Below are 19,141 nucleotides of genomic sequence, written 5' to 3'. Positions count from 1 at the left end.
CTTAATATAACTGCCTCACTAATTTTCAATAATTATGCAATTTGCCAAACTTTAATAAACTTTAATAAACCATTCTTTACATGTGATTGGTTTTATGTTTTTCCAGTTCTTGGTAATAATCATTTTTGCTGCCGTTAACAAAATAGATATCATTGGCTAATGAATTTTTGGGATCTCAGATTGAAAGAGCTCTAATAACATTGCTTTGGGGCTGCAGGACAAGTTGTATCGAGTTATCTTGGCGACATCCCTCTTAACTTGTTTTCAAAAACTGTGGAAACTTCTAAAGCCTTGTCAGCTCACACCAGCCATCTAGAACAGGAAGGGGGGGCAGGAAAATGTTCAATCCCCCCATTGAAACCAATGGGGTAGTTGTTAGGCCTAATCCTGCAGTTTCTTGGTAGACTGAAGGAACTGTGGACTCAGTAGATCGAAGCCTCCATTCTGTCCCCTACATGCCCCTGGATTTTGCTCCATTTGGGGGTTTAGTGCTGCTGGCAGAAACACCGCTACTGAGCTTTCTCTGTGTGTACCAGGAGCCTTTGCAGTGTAAGTAGAGCCCCACTCCAGTGGTAGAAGGACATTTTTGCCCCATCCTAATTTACAGGATCCATTCTGCCTTCCAGGATTGCTCTGTAAGTCACCAAAGATTCTTGAGCTTAACCTGTGTAAGCATAGTGCGGTTATCCAAACAGTATATATGCTTTCTGGATTCTCCCTGGGCTTGGAATTGGTGAGAGGGAGGTGTAATGATGATAGTACATTTAAAGTGGAATCTTATGTATGTTTAGACAGAAAAAAGTCCTATAACTGCCAGCATGGCCCAGCCAACATGCTGGGGGCTGAGCTATTGGGAGTTGAGCTGGGAGCTGAACTATTTAACTCATTGCACTGCTCAGTAAGCAGTACTCTAAACAAAATTTTAAAAGAAAAGAAATGAGTAATCCCTATGTTGACCAAAGGAAATGACCAAATAATTTTGTCTCCTTCTACCTGCAAAACCACTTTTAGTTGTTACCTTGACAAGCTCACAGACATCAGAGTGTTTCTTCTTTGCAAATTCCCTAGTAAAATCAAAGAATCCCTCTTCCTTTTAAAAAGAAAACCCAGTCCTGATAAGAACAACAAAAGAATAGAGGGCCTTGATATTATCAGTAATACTGGGGAAACACACAAACATTTAATCATGCATTTAATCATGGTATCTTTAATTTATTTTTGCCTTGATTGTATGCCTCAAATGTCAATAAAGAAGGGGTTTAATTTGAACTTTCTAAGCTAGCAAGTTGACTGGGCACAGTCATCTTGGTATATTGTCTAGCTAATTTAGGGTTAACAAGTCAAACTTTAAGCAATGACCTTTTTTTTTTTTGATGACCACAATCTGAGTAACAAAATCACAAGAACAAAAATTCAGGATTACCTTTTTATTGGGAAGCCAATATTAATACTATGCTTGGAAGCACATGTTTTTGAGATATACAAGACTTGTTTTAAAGTAAATTTTGCCAACTATAAACACACATTTTAAAAGATAGTACATGGTATTCTGATGTAAATCTAGTAAAGGTGGCTGTTCTTTAACAAAAGGAACAGGATGGTTTAAATATGAACTTTGCAAATTCCATTCTAGATTTTCCTGCACTTTGGCCCTGATCCAGAAAATTAAATTGAAATAATATACATTTGATGCTTTTGAACTCAATGGGGCTTACTCCCAGTGGGCTTTCTCTGCTGTGGCACCCCGGTTGTGGAATGAGCTCCCCAGAGAGGTCTGCCTGGCGCCTACACTGTACTCCTTTCGTCACCAGCTGAAGACCTTTTTATTCACTCAGTATTTTAACACTTAATTTTAACTTAAATTTAAATTATACTGTTTTAACTCTGTATTTTAACGTTATATCAATTTTGCTGCGTGGTTTTATCCTGGTTGTGCTTTTTATATTGTATTTTGTATTTGTGTTTTTAACTTGTTGGTTGTTTTATGATGGTTTTAATTTTTGTGAACCGCCCAGAGAGCTTCGGCTATTGGGCGGTATAAAAATGTAATAAATAAATAAATAAGAGTTCAGCCTTAGTTATGCTTAAGTCTTCTTGAAATTAATAAGGTTTAAATTAACTGTGATCAACTTGTCCCACTGATTTCTTTCATACTTATGTGGCCATTTTTTTGTGGATAGTACAGATAGGGACCCTTGTTTTTAAGCACATTTTTTGTTACCAGGTTAAATAAAACCCTGTCACTTTGCATCATCTTTTAAAATTAAAATGTAAAGTTTTTACTTTGAATAATCTTAGTTGAAGAAGCATTCGGTGTAACTCAAAAGCTCACACTTGCGTCTTCAGCAAAAGGTAGTGCCTCACTTGCCTTGTGAAGCTTTTAAAAATAACTGTAGAATCATCCCTCCCTTCTGAAATGAAACTCATTCGTCGTGTTTATAGAGCAGTGAATTTGGCAAAGACTTTAGCACCAACTGTGGGCACGATTACGTGGGCTCCAGCGTCAGCTATCTCTAACGCGCATTCTCAAACTGAAAGGGGCGGGGACTTTTGACAGTAGCCTCTCCTGCTCTCCACGTTCCCCTAGCAAGGGCGGGACGGGAGGCGGCGCAACCAATCAGCGGCTCCCACGACCCACCCCAGGGAACCTCTCTTAGAATGTTGAGAGTTTCAGAGTTCCGAACTAAACTCTTCGGTGGGTCGGGTGGCGCACGTTGGGGCAGAGTGGTCCAGCCATGGTGTCTCTCCGGGCTTGTGTGAACAAGTGGGGTTCTGCGCTGCCCTTGCTGTTGGTGCTGTGGGATCTCCACTATGAGGGTGAGGAGGAAGCGCTGCTGCTGTGGGGCAGGCGGAACTGAGCTGGGGACAAGCCCTGGCGTTTGCTATCCGGAGAGTAGTACAGGGGTCAGGGGAGGGGGGGAAGGGGATGTATTGCCAGTCTGTGAGAAGGAGCAAAAAGAGGGGGTCGCTGTCCCCTTTGGAGATGGGGGGAGCTGTTGGTGCGTGTGTGCTTGCTCTTCATAGTGAACTGAAGAAGTGAGTAGGCTTTGGGGGGCACTCAAAGTTGGGAGACAGGAGGGTACTTGCTACCAGAGGAGGGGTGATGGTTACCCTTGTAGGGTTGGGGTTAACAGGGTCTAAAACGTGATCGTGTGTTTAGAATATGAAGCTGGACTTCTGCTGGGCGGGGTCAGTTAGTGGTGCTTGAAAGAGTTCAGGAAGAAAGTTGCGATAGGGTGGCAATATGGGGAGGATATTTGGTGTCCTGAGAGGAGGGTACTACTGGCACATTCAAAATGTGGCAGTAGTAGCCATGGCTCTCTGATGACTTACGTTTGTCTCGGTTAGAGAGAAGATGGATACATTTGTGGTCCTGGTGGGTTTTGTTCCCTGAGGGTATAGTACCGTTGTTTACAGTGCAAGGTTATATAATGTATTGTATACATGTTTACTTTGAAGTACCATTATGTTCAATGGAGAGAACCGGTAGGGTTCAGTGGTTAAAATGTGGGATTGGGACTTGGGAGATTCGGGTTCTAGTCCCCACTAGGCCATGACACTTACTGGGTGGCTTTGGGCCACTCAATGACTCTCAGCATAGCCTAACCTAGATGGAAAGGAGGAGGACCATGTAAGCCAGCTTGGGTTCCTTGAAAGAGGGAGCGGGGAAAGCAGAGTATAAATGTAATAATAAATAAAATAATGGGTGTTATTCCCTAGGAAGTACATTTTAGGACTGCAGTCTATGAGCTGCAAAGTGTCCAATTAAAATTTTACTTTCCTGTTTTGTTCAAAGCTCTCCTGATCACTCTCTGAGTGACATTGGACACAGTTCATTCAGACTCAGCTGCTCCATCTGTAAAATGGAAGTAATAATGCTGCCCTATGCCACGCAGCTGCTGTAAGGATGTAATAATGTCTGTGAAACGCTTTGAGCATTTAAGAAAAGCATTATAGACATTCTGATGATGATAATCATATACTAGCAAAGTATTTTCCTCTTAGTAAAATCTGACGTCGATGCAATATGTCCTGAGCATCTTGGGATACACATTTCTATAGGCAAATATAACCTGTGACCTGCACAGTAAGAATGCAGTTAGGGAACATTTCCACAATTGCAATGCCTGCAATATTCTTGTAAAATTCTGTCACATCTCTACTTCCTTTTGTGCTTATTTTGGTGTACAGTTATAGCTACGATGTCTATGTGGGTTATGAGCCCTTGCACTTGGTACATAATACCATGGTATCATAGTTCAGTAATACAATTGTGGTATAGACCCTGTTCAGACGATATGCTAAGCCATGGTAGTTAAGCACGTCGAGCTAAATATTGTGGTTTAGTGTGTCATGTGAACCATGACTTAGTATGTCATGTGAACCATTCCTAACCATGGTGGCTACATAACCACGGTTTAAACACACTCACTAACCATTTGCTGCAAAAGGTTTAGCAGCCTAACCATGGCTTAGCGTGTTGTCTGAACAGTGTCAGAGTAATGCATACATGGAGATCTGTAGTACTGAGATCATGATAGAACTGGCTTTTATTAATGGCATTTATTAATTACTTTGTGTTGGTTCTGCATCACCTTCTTTACCCATAAATCTAACCTAAGAATATTTTATGAGAATTAATAATTGTTCCTAGTATTGCCACTCTGCTTTTCTGAAATGCTAAACACACTTATATGGAAGAAAACTTGAATAAAATCAAAATGATGCTTCCAAAGATATATGTGGAGGATCAAGATGTAACAACTCATCGATGCGTTCAGAATAATCATGTGGTACAGTCCTGATGGAATGTACCACTTCAGACTAGGTGGGAGGAGTTTCATATTCTCCACATAGGACACTCACTGAATCAGAAAACTAGCATATCAGTGAAAGGAAAGGAAAGGAACCTCTTGTGCAAAGCACTTGAGTCATTACTGACTCCTAGAGGGACGCCTGTTTTTGCTGACGTTTCCTTGGCAGATTTTGTAGCGGGGTGGTTTGCCATTGCCTTCCCCAATATCAGTGAAAGGACCAGGTTAAAAACCTTTCCCCCCTATTGTACTAGCTTTGTAAGTGAGGAAGCTTTTCTGAAACATGCACACGGTAGCATATAGGCTTGTAACCCCCTCAATATCATAGAAAGTGGGACAGTCTCAACAGTGCCGTAGTATGTGTTTATCCTGCGTACATAAATTGGCTTTACCTTTAATGGTTGTATGTTTCTTTGAAGTTTTGTACTTTGTCTTTGAGACACACGCATACATGCACTCATATATAATTTCTAGCTATATAAAAACTGACTCTGGTTTTGTAAGATAAAGTTGGCTTCTTTATAGCTCACTCCTCTCAAGTAATAGAGTCTTGTATAGACTTCATAGACATTCGCGTAACTTTGCTTTCAGTTTTTTCTCTTAATAACACCCAGATAACCGCACTTCATATTTTTTGAGGGCATGCATGAGGTAAGAAGAGATTGCGCAGATATAATGTAATTTGGCCTCCAGAGTTTTTATTGTCCGTGATGATGCGTGAAATGGGGAAGAAAATCATCATATTGGCTGTCAGAGCTCAGTGAGTCTGTTGAACATTTAGAGGGAAAAAGTTATTTGTACTGGAAAATGGCAACTTTGATTTGGAAATCAGTGCAAGACCAAAAAGAGAAAGAAAAAAGGAAAGAAAAAAGTCTGCCTTAGCTTCCTCTCTTTCTTTTGAAATGTAACTTGCTGGAAAGCACAAGTATATTTGTTAGCATAGGGTTGCCCCATTGAAAGCACACTATGCATTTGAGGACAGCAAAACAAATTAATGTTACGCCTCTTGTGACTTACATATTTCATGATTGGAGGGACTGAACTTGAATGCTTTTCTGTAATTGTTTTCCTTCTTAGAAGTTAAATGCTTTTTTCTAGGAAGGGAAGAAATACACAACAGTTTGCTTTAATTTGCAGATTTTAACAATAATATTTGCATTCTTAAAGGCATGTAATGACACTTGTTACTTATTCCGAAGACCGTCTTGTCCACACATAGATGTCCACCACTTGATTTCTGTACACTTGATGGAATGCATGTTTGAACCAACCATACTCATTTGTGAAATTATTATTTTTTTGCCTTTCTGTGTGTAGTGCCCAAGGCAGCTAACAATAAAGTAGCATAAAATACATAGCAAATCAGAGCTGGCCCCACCGTTAGGCAGAGTGAGGTGGTTGCCTGAAGTGGCAGATGATGTATGGTGTGGAGGGGCAGTGGGCTGCTCCATGGCCTTTCCCCTCTGCTGGAGGACCTGCAGCCTTCCCTGTGCCCCCTAAGCTAACCTACAGCTCTCATGTGAGGTGGAGGGTGTTGTCCAATCACCAGTGTTGAATGAAATTCAACTGCCAGGCCAGTCACCTTCTGTAGGTGGAGTGTGTGTGTGTGTGGGAGGGGGGATTTTGTCCTTCAACTCCGGCAGCAAAACATCTTGGGCCAGCTCTGAAGTAAATAATTTAAAAATAAAATAATAATCAAACAGTAGCAGCCAGTTAAATCATATTTAGATGGAAATTAAAATTGCATACAGAGTGGCTGAAAATAAACTCAATTGACCCAATAGGCCAAAAGTTTGTTTAAGAAGTCAGGCTTTTATTTGCTGCTGATGGATGGGTGGGTTTCCCTTGGAATTGAGCTCCAGAGCCTGAACACGGTCACTGAGAAGGCCCTCTCTAGGGTTCCCACCAAAGGCACATCAGATGTTGGTGGGACTGGGAGGAGAGCCATCTCAGAAGTTCTCAAAAGCGGAGCCTGTTTTTATAACCCTTGATGACTTGCAACTGAATATGGGTAAGCTTTATGTGGGAGCTGATGTGAGCTGAACTTAAAGTTCTGTTTGTGGCATTCGATCCAGGGTGGCTCATTCACATGTACAAGTCCCAAGATGATGCAGTGGTGGTGAATGGCTGAGATCCAGAAGGTCTCTTGTATGAATGCAAAGCACTTCTGACCATGCAAAGTGCTCTGATTTCCACTAATCCTGTGCTGTAGAGGGTCTCCTATGGTTTTCCATCAAGTATTGAGCTATGTGAGGCTTTATAGGCCAAAATGACCTTGAATTGGGCTCACAAATGTACAGCCAGCCAGTGCAAGCAGGCCAGAGTTCTTCTGGTCCCTGGTATCAGTATGGCTGCTGCAGTTTTCTCTTCCCTTTCTCTGAATTTAATCTCGGTGTGCATTCGAAGCAGACCTGAATATGTGCTGAATATGAACATTTGCCGTAGGTATAATCCAAGAGCAGAAAATGCTTTTTTGAGCTAGCCATGCTTACCATGCTTTTTTGAGCTAGTGGTAGAAGTGTGCAGGCTGACAGTTCCAATATCAGATTCATAAGATTTTTCTTTCCCACACCTTTTAACAAGCTGGAGCGAATCAGTCTGTTCCTTCACAACCTGTTTCAATTTTCATCACCTATACACCGTGCCTACTTAGATCCCATATATTATTTAAATCACACACATTATTCAGATGCCTATGACAAATGCGTCTAATCAGCGCTAAAACAAATACTGCAACGTCACCATATTTAAATTCGTCTCTGTGTTGAACTCTGTTGATGATTTTTATTGAGTTAATAAAAGAGTAACCTCGCAATCTCAAAGCTGCTTTGGGTTCAATGGGGCTCATTCTCAGGATAGTGTGTATAGGATTGCAGCCTTAATAAGGGATCATAGGTAAATACTCTGCATATTCTGCAGCTAATAAAGACCAAATGAAGCAAGAGACATCCACCACAGTGTTGGAACCCAGGCTGGCTGGGTGAGGATCTGAAGTCTGGGATGGAGTTTTTTCCAGCCAGGTTGCCAAGATCCATTTAAGTAGAGATGTGAAGTATTAAACTAGTGCCTTCTACCTATACCTCCCTCCTTCATCCAGTCTTAAAATCTCTTCACTGGCTGCCAATTAGTTTCCGGGCAAATTATAAAGTATTGGTTATTACCTTTAAAGCCCTACATGGTTTGGGTCCAGGCTACCTGCAGGATTGCCTTCTCCCATACAATCTGCCCTGCACACTCAGGTCCTCCGGGAAGAATCTACTTCAGTCAGCAAAAACTAGGCTGACAACCATTACCCAGAGGACCTTCTCTTCTGCTGCTCCCAGACTGTGGAATAACCTGCTGGAGGAGACTCATCAGCTTGACAGTCTTTTAGCATTCAAGAAAACTATCAAGACTGAACTCTTCCAGCAGGCCTATCAAGTAGAATTTTAAGCTGCTTTTAGGATGTTTTTAACAGTGTATACTATATTTTAATCAGAATTTTATGCTTGCTGTTGTTCCCTGCCTCAATCTAATCGAAGAGGCGGGTAAGAAATTAATAATAATAATAATAATAATAATAATCCCAAAATTACCAGCCTTCAGAGTTAGCTGATCTTTTCGCTTATGCATTTGACCACTCACAAAGCCCCACAAAACGTTTAATGCTCAATCCACAGATCATTGCAACACATACAAACTTGAAATTGTACTATACTATTATACAATGCTACATATGGTTAAAACAAAAGAGCTATCAAATACATCATCCATTACCGAAATGATGGTAAAATGGGTGAACAGCAAACATACAGAAACCTTTAATTACTTCTCAGTCACAATTCATTTATATCTCTGAAACTTTATAACCCCTCACACCAATAATATCCCAAAACTTTGCTCTACGTCTATTAGCTTTTGCTGCAAATAGTGCAACCCTCTGAATCACATATGCTTCAGTTGAATGTAATAAATAACTCAGTTTTTTCCTTAACACCCCTGTATTTCACTTTCTTTTTTTTAAAAAAGGCTCCAAATAACTTTTTATTATGTCTGTATATAAGGGACAGTCCAACAGCAGTTTTCCCCAGCCTGGTGACTGCCAGATATTCTGGGCTACCACTCGCAGCATAGCTGACCGTTGGCCATGCTGGTTGGGGCTGTTGGTGGGTGGAAACTCTGCTTCTGGTTTTTCACAAGCATTTTCTGTTTGCAGCCAGACAGCTCAGGTCTGTTTTTCATGTGTCAGTTCTAATGTTCTCTTAATAACTTTATGGTGAGAGCTTTTTAAAAACGGTAAATAAAATAATTAACCATTCAGCTTCTTACATATATATTTTTTTCCTTCCTGCAGGAGCAGAATGTGGGATAAATGCAGAAGTAGAAAAACAACTTGAAATGGGAAAGAAACTGTTGGCTGCTGGGCAGCTGGCTGATGCTTTATCTCATTTTCATGCTGCCATCGGTAGGTATCTAAAGGCCGCTGAATTCCATTTGAGAGCGTTTGGTTTTTGTCATATAGCGGTTCTTGCCATTTTCTCTTTCCCCAGTGAATCGAACTCTGTAAAATTACTGTTCTGCAGCAAAAATCTCTTGTATTTTGGGCCTCTGTGTACCACCCCTCTTGCAGATATATGATCTTTTACTAAGTAAGCAGCCTCCTGTATTATTCCTTTCCATTCTGGATCACTTGTAGATGTGCTATGACTTGTTCTATGTATGCCCTTCTTATGGGTTGATTCCAAATGTAGTCTTGCTTAGATTAGACCCGTTGAAATCAACGAGAAAAGTTATGACTAATTTATGTCCTATTGATTTTAATGGGTCTACTCTTAAGTATGGATCTAACCTTTTAACTCTTAGTGAATGTATTGAATTACACCTGCGGTGCCAGGCCTCTTCATCCCCAACTGAAACAAAGACGGAGTATTTATGTCTGCAAGTAATTGTAGTTTAAACTGAGATGCAAGTCTCATAATTTGCCCATCCCGGCTCAATTTCGACAAAGCATGGTTTATCAGCCTGAGAATGAGCTGTGTGCCTGCATGCTCCCGCCTTCCTTCACACACCTGGCTTCTGCAAAGATGGATCTGACTCTTGTTTGGAACTAGTTTTCTTGACTGGATATTGTGGTTTAAGAAAACAAGATAGATTCTTTCAAAGTGGGCATGTGAAGAGTATGTGGGAACATGGCTTCATCAGACTGGGATTGTTACATCTTAACTGGGTGTCTGTCTCAGCAGTGGTGTTTTTCAAGTTTCTGTAAATTAAAAGTACATACCTGGTAATGTTAACTTTCAATACATATTTCAGGCTCAGATAGTCATGGCAGATTGAAGATGGTTAGTGCTGTACTGACAGTCTTTGTTCTGAATTGTGCAGGACTTATTCAAGCCCCCAGACTACGGAATAGCCTGCCGAAGGAGATTCGTCAAAATAATAATAATAATAGTAATAATAGTAATAATTTGTTTCTTACCTGCCTCTCGACTTGGATCGAGGCAGGGAACAACAGTGAATATAAAACAAATTAAAAACTGATTAAAAACTTAGCATACATGATTAAAACATCCTTAACACTCTCAAACTTAACACTCTCTCCGAATTTAAGGCAGCCATAAAGACCAGTGAACCGCCTAGAGAGCTTGGGCTATTGGGCGATATAAAAATGTAATAAATAAATAAATAAATAAATAGTCTCCTCCGGCAGGCCTGCCCCGATGAATTTTAAACCTAAGAATTTTAAGATGTCCTGATCGTTATTTAATATTGTATTGGTTTTATATGCTCTTTTAATTAATTTTATATTTTGATTTATATTGCATTGTATTAATGTTGTTTCCCGCTTCGATCCAAAGGGAGAGGCGGGTAAGAGAATAGTAATAATAATAATTAATAATAGTGCCATCACTGTGATGAGGAGCATGATGAACGTTTAGGCTATTTTGGCTTTCTCTGCTTTGAGAGTTTCTATCTCTCCTTCCGATCATTTGACTCTTTTCCTCCTTTGATACTTTGCCCCTTTGATAAGGAGGCTCCTGGAACACTGCTGATAAGCATTTCTACCTACGAAGCTTTGCTTCACGCTGCGACGATTTTCAGAATTGTTCTTAGCTACATCTGTTGAACTTGAGCTTGATCTTTTCACTTTACTGAGTTGAGGCACAAGCGCATCCATTTTGTACCACCAAGAAAAGTCTTTTGGGTCTAAACCTTGAGCTGCTTTTATGTGTGTGATAAGGAGTTTCGGATTCTTTTTAGATATAAAGAGATGCTAGGGCCTGATTGATAGTAGGCAGTAGCTGTGATCCGGCGTCTTTAATCACAAAGCCCAGACCTTTGGCGGAGAGTAACTGATGAGTCTGTGGTCTTTTCATTTCAGAATCAGCAGTTTTGCAGTATATCTAACTTCATTTTTTTTTCCTTCCAAGGGTGCTACTTGAGTGATTGCTTTGTGGGACTGAGGAGGTAGCAAAGAATTTTCTTTTGGGAATCTCTGAATGTTGCATCCGTTCTCTGGGGTCTTTGACTCGAAAGTTACATTTCAGTTCATGAGGCTGAAATTCGTTCTCTGGGGTCTTTGGTTCCAAAGGTGCATGTGATTGCCTCCAATAGAAGATTATGGGTGGGCGTGATTTGGTTAAAGTCGGGAGGAGTGGGGAGAGTCAGGGATGGGACTTGTGGATTTAATTACCACCCCCCACCCACCCCCACTTCAGTTAATTCAAGCTCTGGATAGAAGCACTTGGTTGGAGCTGTTGAAAAACCCACTCTCAAATGCAGCATCCTTAATTTTACACGAGCGTTTTATACTTGCATTCACAGTCCCATAAAATCCTCCCTGCCTCGAATAAGAATAAGGAGCAAGGGTTTGGTATGTTTCTGTCTCTGCAGCCTTTTCAAGGCTTGCTGTATCAGCAGAATTAACGGGGATACTTTATAAGAACATTCCACTGCTGATCTCTAGCGAGGAGATGATTAGGGGGCCTTCCGCGAATGAGAAATGCAGGAGCCAGACCCGAAATGTAAAACAGCCTTCCGAAAGTGGGCCTGCAATTTGAGATAAAAAGCTTTAGCAGGTAGGGGGCTCGGCTTTACTCCACAGCTGGAATGCACATATATGCTCACCTTTTGAAGCCCTTAAACGTCACCTGGAAGCTGAAGGCTGCCTTCATGCAGATCGTATTTTAAACGTTCGCTCGGGTTCAGACGTGCAAATGCATGCAAGGCGAAGCATGGCCGCCCTCTGGAAATGTACCTTCAGCTAATTAAGCGTGGGTGTCGAACTGTTTAAAATTTCCTGTAATGGTGCCATTATTCCTCCTTATTGCTTGCTTAGTTGTATCCAAAGATTTGGCTGGCTGGAGGCAATGTTCTGATTGCTACTTCTTCACTTGCAGAAGGGGACTCTGATAACTACCTTGCCTATTACAGAAGAGCCACAGTCTATTTAGCCATGGGCAAATCTAAAGCTGCCATTCGTGACTTAAGCAAGGTGGTTGAATTAAAGCAGGATTTCACGTCGGTAAGCAATCCTTTCCAAAGATTCCTTCGGGGGGGATGAAAGTGGCTTTTCGTCTTTGTTTTTATGTTGCCTTTTAAATGGGAGTCTCTCTTTTTCAGTAAGTGGTATAATTTGGCAGAAAACTTTTATTATCCTATAACTTGGAGAGGTTAAATGCAGACTAGCATGCTAGCAAATGTGCACTAGCAGGGAGGACGGTCTTTCTGAAGGATTAATTCAGCTCCTGATGGGATAGTAAGGCTCTGATTACCGAACGGAGGCATTGAATTGGGACTGACTATTGAGTCTATACGCAGACATGATTCCACTATGGGTACCCTATATAACTAGAAACCACGGCAGTGGAAGGGCTAATAGAATCCGAGCCTATGTTGATTCTGTTTATGTCCTAGGGTACATGTAAAGATGGGGTCTTAAGTCATTCAGATTCTTACGCTGAATCCTTAAGTAGATCTCCCCCATTTTCAAAATTTGGTTGTAGTGACAAGGTCATATAGAATAAATAATATAAATAATAATGCAAATTTTTCTAGTGTTTGGAATTTCTGTTTCAAAGCATTTAGAGACCTGAAGCTGTTAGCAATTTTGAGCAGAATAATCATTTTCAAAATGAATTTTGAATGCCTTGTATTATATGTATACTCCGTGATTGTGTTTGTGAGCCTTAGAATAAGGGCACATCTTAGGTCGGGGTGAGCAACGTGCCTAATTTCCCCGTTCTGTCAATTAGGCAAAAATCATGACGGAGGAGTAGAACCTGGGGGATTTAGCGTGACGCCTTCAGCAGCTGTCGGTCACTCCCGTGCAAGAGTGACAGTAAGAAATTAAAAACAAAACAAATCTGGTGAACGGAGCCATTACTACTGCGGTTACTGCAGTAACTGCTGCGAAAAGGAGCTGCAAAAAGAGGTGGAGGAGCCAATATCTCCACTTTCTGGACTTGCTGGAGAGTTGGAGATATATTGAATGGGAGGAGGACAATGACAAGTGTCAGTTCAATACTTAAATGCAAGAGAATTATATTGCCAAGTGGGAGATACTGTCCCACCCCCTTCCTTTGGTGCATTTGCTGTTCTTGTATTTGTTCCCCTTTTTCGTGTTTATCGACTGCGCAAATGGGTTCCTCCTTTGCCTTAGTATTACCCTACCGCCACCACCCCGGTTCTTGTCAATTGCACCCTAATTAGCCTATCTGCAGTTTTGCCTTGTCAATTTCCTTGTGTGTTACCTATTCCACTTCAGTGTTTCCATTGACCGGCTGCAACATACAAAGACATTGATAAAGGAGGATGTCTGGTCTCTGCAAGGTTCAATGTTCTTAGCAAGGTTCAATGTTCTCCCCTCCAAGCTATTAGAGGGCAGATTCAAGAAAATCCCAAAGAATAATAGATGCTGCCCCTGTAATGATGTTGCGGTGGAGTCCATCTTGCATGTACTACTCTACTGCAGTTACTATCAAGAGGCCAGGAAAGACCCAATATGTCCTATTATACAGTGTTTCCCCGGTCGCTCTCCCCAGTATCTTATGATTATTTTACTCCAGGGCACCAATAAGCTTATTACTGAGCAAGTGGCCAAATTTTTGAATCTGACTATTCTCATTAGACAACTCATAGATGTCTGATCATTATTTTAAACCTACTGATTAGCAGTTTTACAGATTTTTTAAAAATTATTATTTGTATCCCGCCTTTTGCCCAGTACTGGGCCTCAAGGCAGCCAGTATTTTGTATCCTTTCTTTTTATCGTCATGTATTTTTATTAGTGTCTGTGTACCTATATGCTATAATAATGGTCTGTTAACTGTAAATAAAGATTGATTGATTGATTGATTGATAAAGGAGGACTACACATATCAGAGAAAGTGTGCACTTGCGAAAGAATGGGAAATCATCATCATCACATTTGTGTACTCTTAAAGCGCTGGAGAGAAAAATGTGGCAAATGAAAAGAATTAGCAATCATAGCGAAGAGGGGGTTCGGGTGCGTAGAAAAGTCGGGGTCTGCTGCAAGGATGCCTGGGATATGTGTTGGAGCCAGCTGGAGTACTGGGGAGGGGGAGAACAAGCCACCGCAAGCCCGATTGTTTCTCGGGCGTACCATGAGTTGTTCAACTTATTCACAGGGTGGCTTAGTGTGACATGTGAACCCGCCCACGGGTCACTCAGTGAGAATCATGTCTCAATGGGGATTTGCACCTGGATCGCCCTGATCTTTGCCCGGCATTCTAACCACTAGACCGCCCTGGCTATTGATAAATTACAGAAGTGTTTCCTTTTTTTTTTAGGCAAGGCTACAAAGAGGGAACCTGTTGCTTAAGCAAGGAAAGTTTGATGAAGCCGAAGAGGATTTTAAAACAGTGGTAAGTGAGAAGCCTCCACAAGGTCATAATTGAAGTAAGGTGCTGAAATGGTCACAGGATGATGTGGTGCAGATATACCCATTGGGTAGATCCTGTATTATACAATGATAGAACAATCCTTTTGAATGTATGTGGTGCTGGGGCTGGTGGAAAATTGGGAGCACATAAACGGCTAATTGCAGCACTTTTTAGAAAAATAAAAAGCTGGTCTGCAAGTCCGCGGAATCCACATGACTCAGAAAAAGCCAGTCTGCTGCGGAATCTGCAGGGTGGATTCATAGAAATCCATTAAATCTGTTGAAGGTTTCTCCGATGTTCTCTAGTTGAATACCCATTGGGCTGCCATCCTATACACCAATCTTCCCCAATCTGGTTCCTTCCAGATTTGTTGGACAAAGCCAGTTGGGGATGATGGGATTTCAGTCCAGTCCATCTGGAGGGCCCCCATCTTGGGGAAGGCTGCTGTACATACTAGTCTGGGAATCAGGACATGTATAGGATTGCCCTGTTCATGTGCTTTGTGTCCATGAATGCCTTTCCAAGGTTCCACTGGTAATTGATCTCTCTTTCCAGAGCAAAACTGTCAGCCCCAGGTCCAATCCCAGGGTGGAGGGGGTGCATGGCATGTGCCTGAACTTGCCTTATGGGGCCACCAGACCTGGTCAGCCCTCACTGTTGGCCCATTTTAAGGCATCTTGTCTAAACTATTCTGGTTGGGAATCATAGGATGTGTACTCTGTTGGCTTGCTCCCAGCACTGCCCATATGTGGGGCAGTTTTGCCATGCATAGAATAAACAGTTAGAAAATTGGAGTTACATAGCAAGATGCTCATCCTCCTTTATTTAATTTATCACAGGGATTCCTGGGATAATCCAGTTTCAAAAGCCTCGTTTCTTACAACAGGGTGGACAGAAAATAGATCACAGAAGATTAGCAAGTGTTTCTGATTCCCAATTGTTTGACAACAGCAACAATATGTGGGTCTGCCCTTAAAGCTGCTCCGGAAGCTGGAGCTAGTACAGAATGCAGCAGCTTTCAGCATGCAATTCCTTGCTGAGGAAACTGTACTGGCTGCTTATTCGCTAACAGACCAGGTTTAAGGTTTTAGTTCTAGTAAACAACTTGGGACCAGGATACCTGAGAGAGCATCTTCTCCCTTACTAACCTGCCCTGTCACTGAGGTCACCTGAGAGCATGTTCCTGGTGGTTCCACATGGATCTGTGGTCCAATAGGAGTCCACCAGGACAAGAGTCTTCAGTGTGGTGGCCCCCTTCCTATGGAATTCCCTGTCAGGCAGGCACCAATGTTGTGTTGCTTCTGTCGTCTCCTGAAAGCATTGTTGCTTCAGGAAGCTTTCCTTGAGTGGCCGGCCATGGTTTTGCCAGAACTTGGGTTTTATTAGAATAGTAATTTTTAAGATGGTGTTTTTATTCTTCTATTCTATCTGTTGTTCACTCCTCTGAAATCTTTTGGATGTGGAGCGGAATGTAAATAAAATAAAATGTTAAGGCTCCCCTGCTCCCAAATTAGGCTGCTGATACGAACAAAATTCATGGAAACCAGGAGTAGATTTGTGAGTCCAAGGACTGTAAACTCAGCTCTGATACTGAAAATAAACTCCTGGGCTGAGCAGATGCTCAGAGGTGCTCTGAATTTTGTACCCCGCTGAGCCACTGTTTTGCACCTGGTGGACCTTGGAGTTCTGGTAAAAAAGCAGAGTAACTCCCACAAGCTGGGAGCCTGCCCACTCCTGCCTTACAATATAAATAACGTGAACTGTTTTAATGGCCTTTGGCTTTTTCTTTTCCTATGTAAATATTGTTCCACAGACTCTAGTGCTTGCTGCTTCTTTTTTTACTCCCCCCCCTCCCATATGAAGCTATCATAGAGGGATGGGTATAGATAGAATAATTTAGAAGTTTCATTTGACGATGCTAAAGTAGAATGTCATGTTAAGCTAGAGTATGGCGTCTTTCAAGTAGAATTAGTCTGTTGCTTAGAAAAACAAGTATAGCCTCCAGAATTAAGAACAGGCAGGAGGCGTTGTCAACCAGTCATGCAGCTGAGCAGTCCAGTTTGACTACATGAATGATAATATTTGTTTTTCTCTCGTGCGGATTGGAAAGGTTCTGTTGACTATATTTGTGTGTGAGAGAGCACTTTTCTAGATGATTTCTGGAATGGATTTGTTTGAAGTAGTCCCCTTCTTGACAGCTGGCTTCCTGAGGAAAATTGAAAGCAGAAATGCGGATACCACAGTGATGAGTAGGAAATGGTTTGCACCACGCGGATAGTGCTGTTATGCTGGATGGTGTATATCTGGCTGCAAGGATTTTGCCATCATGAACGTTTTGGTGGTTGTGGGGGCAGCCACTGCTACGTCTGAACAGGACCATAAAACTCGATTGCTTCCTTCAAAATGGCGCACTGCTCATTTAAAAAAGGAGGTCCAGCAGTAACAATTGGCTTTTGATAATTGCCAGAGCTCCTGGACATGTGGAACTGCCAGACAACTGCAGGTTTTCCCCAGTCTGTCCCCAGGTTAAATGAATTAGAGGACAAGCATCGGTCTTGGAAACCACTCCTAGAGACACGAATGGAAAGCATAGTGTCCATTTTGTGTTGTTCCACTAGAGGCCAGCAAAGACTATCCTTGAGGACCATCCACTTTGCGAATTCTTTCCCACCCCCAATGCTGAATGTGTTTATTTACTTTCTTTTTAATAGCTTAACATTTTGTATCCTGCCTGTGTTTATGTCAATGCTACACAATGCTTTAATTAACAGTTAAAAAGGTCAAAGTGAAAGAGACCTGATGAAATGATGTGATTGATATTTATTATATATTGGCCCTTTTATTTTATTTTTTAAAAAACTTTTGTGCAGCCTCATCTTCTGAGGTGATTTTTTCCTATGGCATACCTGTTTGCAGCCTTAGTGGCCCTGCTCCAGAGAACCATGAGCTGTAGATTGTAAGCCTATGCGGCAGGGTCTTGCTATTTACTGTGTAATCTGTACAGCACCATGTACATTGATGGTGCTATTTAAATAAATAAATAATAATAATAATAATAATAATAATAATAATAATAATAATAAGGCCTCATTCTGACCCTGCAGTTTCCAAAGACCAGCCAGGCTTGGAAAGTGGTAGCCTCTTTCAGACCAGTCAACTCTCTGGTGACTGGGAGTATGGGCTGAAGGGTGCTTAGACTCTGTCCAGGTGTCCCCTTCCTACCTCTTGCTATATTCTGTTGGTGCTGGGAAAGAAAGGGGCAAAGGGGGCACCAGAACTGAGCCCGGGCACCTGTTTGCCTCTGCTCTACCTAATGGCAGTCTTCCCCAATATGGAACCCACCAGATGTATTGGACCTCAATTCCCACCATCACAGCCAGCATGATGAATGACCATGCTAGCTGAGGATTATGGGAGTTGAGGTCTGACACCTCTGGCAGGCAATAGGTTGAGGAAGGCTAACTTAATGGCTGATTTGTACCAAGATGGATGGGTGTTCAGATACATGCAGTGAGCACTTGCAGCTCTACCTTTTCAGAGGTGCACAGATCTTCCGCTTGACATGATACACATCCTTACTATAGCAGACATTAGTCTGAACTGGACCCAGGTTCCGCTGAACTGAATAGAACTTCCTTCAGTTTAGCTAGTTATGGGGCGGATTCAATATGCATTGTCCATGAGCTGATGAATGCGATGTTGAGTGGTTGCTTGAATTGAACCATCGCATGAACTAAGACGCTAGCTACCAGTTGTCAAAGATAGAAAATCAAATACCACCGTTGTGTGAACCTGGAATTAAGGATGTAAGAAGAGCCCTGCTGGATCAGGCAAAAGGCCCATCTGGTTCAGCATTCTGTTCACTCAGTGGCCAACCAGAAGTCTAGGAGAAGCCCATAAGGAGGACATGAGTGTAATAACATCTCCCCGCTCATGTTACCTAGCAATGGGCACTGACATGTCTACTGCCTCTGATGCTGGAGGTAATATATAGCCTTCATGTTTAGTAGCCATCGATAGCCTTATCCTCTATGTCTTCATGGAGGAGACAAAATAGGCTAGCAATCCCATGCCCACTTACATGGGAGTAAGCCCTGTTGACCATGGTGAGACTTACTGCTGAGTAAACATGCATAAGATTGTACTGTTACTTTGTTAAGGGTTTGTGTTTTGTTTTTGACATGTTTAGGTGTTAAGCTCTGATTCTCAGAATGGCGGAATATTTAAAAACAGAATGTAACATTACAGCAAAACAAAATATTTGAAATGTCTTTTGTTTCTTCTTGCTTTTTTTTTTAAAAAAAGATCTGCTTTCAGAATTAGATTTCATTGACTCTAATATACGTGGTGGTGTTTAATCGATGTAAAAAACACACATGTTGCACTGTGGGTTATAGTATTAGTTAGCTATGAAAAATGGAAAAATGACCACATGCAAGTTGA

The 19,141-nt window shown here is 41.6% G+C and overlaps 1 protein-coding gene across 1 annotated transcript in view; it reads left to right on the top strand.

Annotated features, from left to right (window-relative positions):
* Positions 1–2,657: 2,657 nt before the first annotated feature.
* The window catches only part of DNAJC3 (DnaJ heat shock protein family (Hsp40) member C3), a 48,829-nt gene continuing 32,345 nt past the window's right edge, over positions 2,658–19,141 (top strand). The window contains exons 1-4 of the mRNA XM_063126056.1: positions 2,658–2,817; positions 9,148–9,258; positions 12,194–12,318; positions 14,606–14,680. Of these exons, the coding sequence (XP_062982126.1) occupies positions 2,736–2,817; positions 9,148–9,258; positions 12,194–12,318; positions 14,606–14,680 (393 nt within the window). The 5' untranslated portion in view covers positions 2,658–2,735. The remainder of the gene's footprint in view (positions 2,818–9,147; positions 9,259–12,193; positions 12,319–14,605; positions 14,681–19,141) is intronic.

Source organism: Elgaria multicarinata, chromosome 5, assembly GCF_023053635.1.
Source record: "Elgaria multicarinata webbii isolate HBS135686 ecotype San Diego chromosome 5, rElgMul1.1.pri, whole genome shotgun sequence".
In the NCBI taxonomy this organism is placed as follows: Eukaryota; Metazoa; Chordata; class Lepidosauria; order Squamata; family Anguidae; genus Elgaria; species Elgaria multicarinata.
This window is presented reverse-complemented; position numbering and strand designations above follow the sequence as displayed.